Below are 8,814 nucleotides of genomic sequence, written 5' to 3' on the forward strand. Positions count from 1 at the left end.
AAAGACACGGGTAACCGCTGGAAGGTTATTGTGAACACGAGACGACTGACTTCTGTAGGGTGGTTGATCATGTGCTTTTGTACTTAATTACAATTATTTGTTCAGATTTTAATTAAGTTGCTTAAAAAGATCGATAATGGAACTTTTTGAAAACAAAGAAAACTGCGAAATAGGTGCCGGAGATTGCCTTCCTCAGTTTAAAAAAATTGTTTTACAAGAATTGAGAACTGATTCACTAGAAGAATTTGGGCCAAATTTAAAACTCTTACCTTCCAATGATCAAGTAAGAGAATTGCAAACTATTCTGAGAGACAGGTAATCCTTTCATTTTATATTCCTTACAAGTTTTATTATTATCTGTGAATATGTAAGTTAAATTAAAAAAAAATTGTTTTAGGAACACTACTAGAAGTGATTTCAAATTCTATGCTGATAGACTTGTACGTTTTATTTTTATTTTGAAATAATATCTATCAATTAAAATACTGGGAAGTTAACCATATTGCTTTTTAACTAGATAAGGCTTGTTATTGAGGAGAGCTTGAATCAGTTGCCTTTTTCAAAATGTACCATCACTACTCCAACAGGGGCACAGTATAATGGTTTGAGATATGAGCGAGGAAATTGTGGAGTTAGCATTGTTCGGAGTGGTGAAGCCATGGAACAGGTGTGATTTCAATTTGTCTATATATTAATTGCAATATAAGACTTATTATTGTGGTAACAGTGAACAAGTGTCACTCCGTGGTGGGTGGGCATGTACTAATTGATACATGTTTCTCTATTGGTGGGGTTCATAGCCTCCACTATTGCTTAGAGTTGTTAATTTCCACTGCTTATGAAATGAAATCCCCAATGGATTATTAGAAATACCTGTCAATTTTTTTTTCTAAAGCTGGGTTTACAATCAATATTTACTGATTAGGGCAAGTCTCATCTATTTCAAGAAAACTCCTTAAGTAGTAGAACCCTTATTCCTTTTTTTGAAATACAAACATTAATGAATGCGAGTTATGTTATGAATTGTAGTTTCTTGAGTTTAAAAACTGTAATCTGAAGTTTATTTTTTTAGAGATAAGGTGTTTCCCACATAACTGATTCATTTTCAGTTGAGGTCAAGGCCTAAATTTGCATAAATACTTATCACTTTATTGTGTCAGGTTATTTAACTCATAATTATGGTCAACTGTTTTCTCATTTTGTACAAGTGAATGCTCAAACGGGCCAAGGTAGTTGGAGCATCAACATTACCTGTCTCATGACTGCAGTGGTACTTATTCGAATCCAGCCTGGGGTATTGACTTTTATTTCTGTGACTCCCACAAAATGAAATTTTGACTTCCCACCTGGTTAGAATAAGTTGGTTATCTCTAACCCTCCCTCCTTGTTATCCCTCAATCTAGCCCTCCTCCAACCTTATGTCAGGAATGACCAGGAAAGGGGTAAAAAAAAAAAATGTGAATGCACATTCACCCATCATTTTGGAATGACACTTGTGAAGCTGTTCTTATAATGTTACTTAAACATATTTTTGGTAGGGTTTAAGGGACTGTTGTCGTTCTATTAGAATAGGCAAAATTCTAGTAGAATCAGATGCTGAAACTCATGAGGCCAGAGTTGTTTATGCCAGATTTCCAGAAGATATTGCTACAAGAAAAGTTCTTTTGATGTATCCAATTATGAGTGAGTAATTTTATTAATCATTTGCTGTACTATCTTATAAAATATGTTTAGTAAAATTATTAAATACAGGTAAATCTCGGCATTAAATTATAAATAAATAAACAGGCGAATCTTAGCATACTAATACTGACCAAGCTACTGATAAGTGGTGTTGGCTGTTGTTTTCTGTTTTTAATAATAAGTACATTTTATTAGCAAGAAACTTTAAATTGACTCTATCTCACACCATTGTAATATAAATGTCTTGTAATTTCTATCATAAATCGGTATAGATTATTTTAGTATTATATTAAATATAAAATTGTTGACTTAATCATTTCTGTTAACAATAATTACATCCATCAGTGGTTACTTCCTTTAGTTAGCGGATAAATATGCATCGGATTTATTATAAAGTGCATTTAATCTTTTTGATTATGCTAATGTTTCTAGTCGAATTCCCTTATATATGGAGTTTTGGATATACAATAACTAGATACAACTGTCTGCTTAGTTCAAGAGATTATTATAGTGAGTAGGTTAGTCAATGTGCGACATGTCACAATCTCACAAGAGGAGATCATAACACAATAAAAGGCAATCCTTCCCCACTGGACCTGCCCGCCCCACTAAGACCCCCAGAGAGCGACGGTCCTATATCACTTTTGAAATATTAGCTTAAAATGGGAAGAGGAAACTTTAAGATAGTTTAATTGTGCATTATTTAAAAAGTGCCTGAAGTTGAATAACAACATGAAAAGGTATTCTTAATGTGGGCAGTTCTTGTTAGTGGAGGATGAATAATACTTCAATTCATTCAAATTTGACTTGGTTTGGTTCTTGATTTGGTTAAACTTAAAGATCAGGAATAAAAGGTCATGTCATCGGGAATCTTGTTTTACAAAATCATTCTCACTTAAACTTTAAATGCACTGTTCTTCATGACCTATGCACTGACATCTTGATTGACCATGATATGCTAAAGCTGCATACAGTTATCAAGATAGATTTTGGAGATGAAAAATATTTATTATCGATCTGTTCTTCAATCTACACCAAAGTGGAACCAACCCGATTGTTCTAAAATTAGGATCCTGCTTGCTAGCTGTTAGCTACAAGTATTGGCAACATTCTGATAAAATTGAAAATCTAATAATAAAAATTGAAATCTCCAGAATCATTAGAGTTGAGATCTTAGATGAAAGTGTTAGAGAGCACAGATACTTGTCTTAGGAAATGAGTTTCATAAAAAACGCTTATCATGGATTATACACTTATACTCTTCCATGTATTGATGAGAAAAGTGCTAATAAACAAAATATTTAATTCAATAGATGCTTATCACCAATTATCTCTTTGAGATGAAGGGAAACCATACGGACTGGAGACTGGCATAAAGAATGATATAGAAGCCATCCTATTTCAAAAACATTTTTCCTGATAAACTGAGTTAATAAAAAAATGGTATGCTGACACACATACAGTACACTAATAACAGCACACTACACTCACCCTAATACTACAGGCCAATGTCACTCATAGTGCACACCCAAGGACCACCTTCCCTAGGTAGCCGCTTCGGATGGGGCTGCAAGTCAGGCAGCACTGAGGAGGCAGCCCCTCCACCTGACTCGGGGGCAATTGGCTGATAACCCATTCTCCTTAAATTTCTCCTATCACGATAACATCACTGATGAAAAGATGGACTGATAAAATTGGCAATGGACACTAGCGAGGAAAAAAATATATGGGCCAGTCTACTCTGATGGAGTGTGGGAAATTAGAAAAGATGAAGAATTAAGAACATTGTATGGTCAGCCTGACATAGTAAGTGAAATTAAAAAGGGAAGGCTGAGGTGACTCGGGTATGTGGAGCATATGAAGGAGGATCGTCTGCCAAGGAAGCTGCTTCATGAAAAGTAGGGTGGTACCTGAATGCGTGGATGTCTCAGAATGAGAGGGCTGGACTATGTTAAGGCAGACCTGCGCCAACTTGGGGTAAGAAGATGGAGAGCAGTTGCTACCGATAGACTAGCCTGGCATGTAATCTGTGATAAGGCCCATGTCCTTCAAGGGCAGTAGCGCCGAATAGTTTAGTAGTATTAAAAAAAATGGAAGATGGTGTACATGTGATTCAGTAGTTACATGATAAAATAACCATATGATCACTTGGTGTTGTAACCATATTAGTATTTCACTATTGTATATTATGCAGTGTTTTCTGTAAATAATAACTTTCTCTAAATGTTCTCGAGCTTTCATTGCAACACATAACATTTTTTTTCATTTGATGTTAGAATGTACCCACCTTGTTTTGTTGTCTTTAAATGACTGTTCAATTTCTAAAAATTACCCAAATCATATGATTTGAACTGACTTAGAATGGCTTTTTGGAAATAAATGATTCAATTAATTTTTATAAATGAGTTGTTTGAACAATGCTTTCATATATGAATAATAGAGTTATATGTTGAGATTTACAATTTAATGGGTTGTTCCTGAAACAGATTATTAGAAACTTGTTAAATGATTCAAGAACTGTAGGTTTATCAAAATTTTCTTTGAGGTAATGTTATAAGCTCTTAGATTTGTTATCACTTTTTTTTATTTACAATATATATTTAATCTCTATCTTATCATGAATGCTATTAGACCTTGCTTCATTGACTAGTGTTGTCTATTCTGTTAATGATTTTTTTTTTTTTAAATTTTGATGTTTGTCTTTGTTTCTTAGGTACAGGGAACACTGTTATAAAAGCAGTTAATGTCCTAAAAGAACACAACGTTTCAGAAGAGAATATAATTTTGTCAAACTTGTTTTGTACTCCATTTGCTGCAAAAGCCATTGTTCAAACCTTTCCTCAGGTATTACTGCTAAATAAATATAAGTTATACATTTCTATAATAATAATTATTAATAAATTTAGCAATAAATGTATCTAGATGTTTTATGTTCTAAAAATTTTCACTATAAAAAGTATTAGGCCTTGTTGATAATTTTACCTAGTTTTTCTTTTAATAATAAAAAAATTGAAGAATAGCTATCTTTTTCTCAAAAAAGAGTTTTTTATTTTACATTACTTCTCTTCATTTGAGAATACTAAATGAACACAAAATATTATTAAGTCTAATCAGTGGTAAAATTATTAATAAGTAAAATTATTATTCCTGAGTTGTTTAAGACATTAGCATTTGGCCATGGTTGTAGACAGTGTAGGGTCCGATCAGATCTGCATCTGGGCAGATTGACTAAAATAAATTATCAAAATAAATTTCCAATAGGATGATCTATCCTTCCTCTAATTGGAATACATAAGATCATTTAATACTTAATTAATAGTTTTATGTAGAAATTTATTGTTTAATTACTTTACTTAAAATTTTCCTTTTGTTGTTAAAAGCAAAAATAATCTAAAATGAAGTATTATATAGTATTTTGGCTACTCAGGTATTTATGTAGTGTTGGAAAATTCATTAGGCCAAATAAATTCATATAAGGGTTTAAACTGCAGAACCGGTTACTTCCATTTTTTTATCATGTGAAGTTGTTTTGTAGTCCACCAGTTCCTGGATGAAGAAGTTTTTTCCACAATAGTTGATTTTTAACCTATGATAATAAACTAAGAGAGAGATAGCTTTGGAAGATATAGATTCTTCATTCTGTTAGTGAACACGATTTAGTTATAATACCCTTTGTGATCATTTAAAAAAAATTATAGAAGTAAAGAGTTTTGTAGTTCATACCCTCATCTACTTTATGTGTGTTTATAAACCAATGATAATAGAGGTTATACATTTAATCTAATGATATTACATATTAATTTATTTATATTCTTTTAATTTTTTAGATGACAATATTGACTTCTGAGCTTCATCATGTTGCTCCTAACCATTTTGGTCAGAAATATTTTGGTACTGACTGAAATTTTAAAACATTCTGTCCAATGCTGCATTGTTTTATGCATTAAACAAGAAAATTTGGTATGAAAGTAGTGTGATGCCATTGTTATATTTTTAAACCAGTATTTTTACAGGCTATACATTTGAGTGTGTTATAAATATGTATTTAGTGTTAAGTAAGTGTTCCTCTACTTTGTGTAACTTTTAGTTGTGATAAGATTTGCTTTGAAAATTTAAAACGCTATCTGAACCCACATTTACATCTTTTTATGCATTTAAAATTTGCATATGTATAATGGATGGATGGACATATATATATATATATAATATGTGAATGGTTTTATCAAAAGAATTTGTTAATTGCCATTGAAATTGATTTTTCAATTTGTGCTTTTTTATTTCACTATTTTAAGAATTCACTAAAATATTTGATCATTAGATTTTTAAGAAACAGTGATGTTTTTGGTAAAAATGGATGTTCCTGCTGAAAACTGTCATATAATCTGTGATATTTATTTGTTCGTCTAAGTGAGTTACCACTATTTTTTATTTTATTTTTCATTATTGAGTAATATGTTAAATTATAAATGGAGCACATTCTTTTACATTGTATATTTATTTTAATTTTTGACTTGTCCTTTTCTCTAGAATAAAATAATAAATTATCTTTATTTTGATTATCACTAAATTTTTTTTTTTATAGTTTTTGTAAAGAAAAAATAACAAAACATATTAAAAACTATAACTAATAGTAACTGACTGGATTTGAAATCCTTTTTTTAAGTATTTAATTTGAATAATATCATTATTTCTCCCTGATCAGCTTTGAAACTTTCTTTGAATTATCTGAAATTATTAACTTCAGAAATCTATCCACCTTGTTGTTCTTCATATGCCTGTGAAGTGGAATGGCAGGTCTTAAAACAGCAGGTCTTATATAGCTGGTTCATGATTTCCGATAATCAGTACCAATGAGTTACCTATTCTGTTTTTTATGTAATTTACATAAATCAAACCCCTTGATGAGACTGTTGAAGTAACATTTTACTGTCATTAATCTAAACCATGTGGAAGCTAATTAAAACAGTGCAATATTTTACGTGTAATAAATATTTAACAGTATTTTATTCTCATCATACTTTCCTATGTCCATATTTGAAGTTTATATTGCTTTTGAATCAAAACAGAAATAATATATAACCCAGAATATAGGTTCTCTTATTAAAAATAGTTGTTATTCAGTCCTCATGTGAAACTGGAATTTACATAGAATAATTTACAATCCGTTTAGATTTAAAATAAATATCCAGTTCTTCAGAGAATGAACTATAGGTCCCTCAACCCCATAATCTTTCTATCTGATTTTAAATTCTAAATAACCCTGTTAGATATGACCATATATGAGTTAATGGACTGGTACAAACAAGTTAGCTTTTCAAAAGACATTGTCTTGTCACATTCCAAAATATTTACATATCTAAAACATTTGTTTCTAAATTTTCATACATGTTATATCTATGTTTTTTCTCATATCTTTGTGAAATTTTAAAATTAAAGGTATGTTTGCTACCACATTTATTATTTCTATTTCTAAGAGAGGGGAAAAGGGAGCGTTTATCAGTCCTGTATATTCTCTTAAAACAATTTGGTTTTCAAGACTGAAACATTTAATTTTTTTATTATGAATGACTGCTTTTGTCATTCCTATACATAAGGCTGATTAAAGTCTAAAAACTAAACCCTTCTCCAAGACTGGGTACATATTAATATTTAACTGTACTTTATTTCCATAGAATATGCATGTTAATTAATGCTTCTAATTTTTTATTCTAATTCCTGGTAAGAACTTTCAAGATCCAGGTTATCAATTGATATAAAAATTGTGTGATCTCAGATTCTTATTTTGATGAGAAATTTGACTGGCAGTTAAAGAAATTTTCTAACAAAGGTATACAAAGTTTTCTTTTTCTCTGTGGTTAGAAATAAAAGCCTTTTACCTGTATAAAGATTACTTCAGGTAGTTGGGCTGGTTAGCAACTGTTATTTCATTTCCTATTTTTTTATTAAATACCTTTTTGACCTTATTGTTAACAAAAAAATATTTTGTTCAATGTTGTAAAAAACACATCAAGTAATGAGCAAAAAATATCGTCTGCAAAATTGTCAAACCACATAACTGTTAAATTCCGTCTGTCAAAGAAGAACAAAATTTTCATTATACCAAGATTTTTTTTTACAGTGTTTAAGTGGTAAACAGTTTAGAAAAAAAAAATTAAAAATGATTGTGCAAGAAATTCACACAAGAATAGAATAATTCTAAATCAAAAGATTTTTTATTTATGTGATTTCACACTTTTGCCGACATGTTATTTATTTGGGTGTAATTTCTTCTGGAAAATTAGATTGTTGATGTGTTATCAATAATGTTAGAAAAGATAATTATATTTATATGGGCATTATTATCATCCATGAATGTTAATATTCTATCTCATGGTTCTTTAAATTTTATATTTCGTATTTGTATTTAGGTTTATTTAGAATTAAAAATTATTATTGATTTTATTTTCACTTTCATCTTGAATTCTCAAAAAACTTAAAAAATTCTTTTTATACATTTGTGGAATTGTTTGAAAGTTTAACCATAATATAATAGTTATAATTATCATATAAAGTATTAATTAATGATGACCTTATCTTCTAATGACGAACTGATGAATTCTTTTTTTGAATTTTCACTAGAATGGAAGTGTTGGATAAGTATAATATATGTGTGAATTTTATATATATTTTTTTTTTAAGGATTACTGTTACGTAATTGCGCTAGTGTACTTTATCTTGTTACTCCTTTTACTTACAAATATTTTATGAGTACTTACATATTTGTCTATTTATACTGAGTTTTATGTAATAAATTTCAGATTCACTTCACTTGACTTTGGTACCAGTTTTTTAGGTTGTGTATTTATTTGTTGAACTAATATTAGTTAAGTTTTCCAAATTAGTTGTATTTATCTTGCCCTAATAAAATAATTTAAAAAATGTGTAGATGTGATTGATTACCTCCTCTAAAATATTTCCATTTTAGATACATATTCTTAAATATTATAATTTTTTACTTTCATTTACCTAAATGAAATATATTATTACTGTATATGAAAATTATAGTTAGGGGAAGTATCATGAACAATTTCAGATTCCAGTTTTCATTGGAAAGATACTTTTTGTGAACCTCTGAGTCCACATATAAACATG

General features: G+C 29.8%; 1 protein-coding gene across 1 annotated transcript; it reads left to right on the top strand.

The window, feature by feature from the left end:
- The first annotated feature begins 8 nt into the window (after positions 1-8).
- On the top strand, positions 9-8,603 carry kri (krishah). The gene is made up of 6 exons (XM_014427819.3): positions 9-315; positions 398-440; positions 518-667; positions 1,539-1,683; positions 4,397-4,527; positions 5,511-8,603. Exons 1-6 carry the CDS (start codon positions 137-139, stop codon positions 5,583-5,585), a joined length of 723 nt encoding a protein of 240 aa, XP_014283305.1. The 5' UTR covers positions 9-136; the 3' UTR covers positions 5,586-8,603.
- Positions 8,604-8,814: the final 211 nt, after the last annotated feature.

Source organism: Halyomorpha halys, unplaced genomic scaffold (assembly GCF_000696795.3).
Source record: "Halyomorpha halys isolate HHAL.00 unplaced genomic scaffold, Hhal_1.1 Scaffold674.1, whole genome shotgun sequence".
In the NCBI taxonomy this organism is placed as follows: Eukaryota; Metazoa; Arthropoda; class Insecta; order Hemiptera; family Pentatomidae; genus Halyomorpha; species Halyomorpha halys.

Excerpts from the sequence above, each read along its gene's own strand:
- kri (XM_014427819.3), top strand. The coding sequence starts at position 137 with ATGGAACTTTTTGAAAACAAAGAAAACTGCGAAATAGGTGCCGGAGAT. Across the intron at positions 441-517 it reads AATTCTATGCTGATAGACTT|ATAAGGCTTGTTATTGAGGA; the intron begins GTACGTTTTATT and ends CTTTTTAACTAG. Across the intron at positions 4,528-5,510 it reads TTGTTCAAACCTTTCCTCAG|ATGACAATATTGACTTCTGA; the intron begins GTATTACTGCTA and ends TTAATTTTTTAG.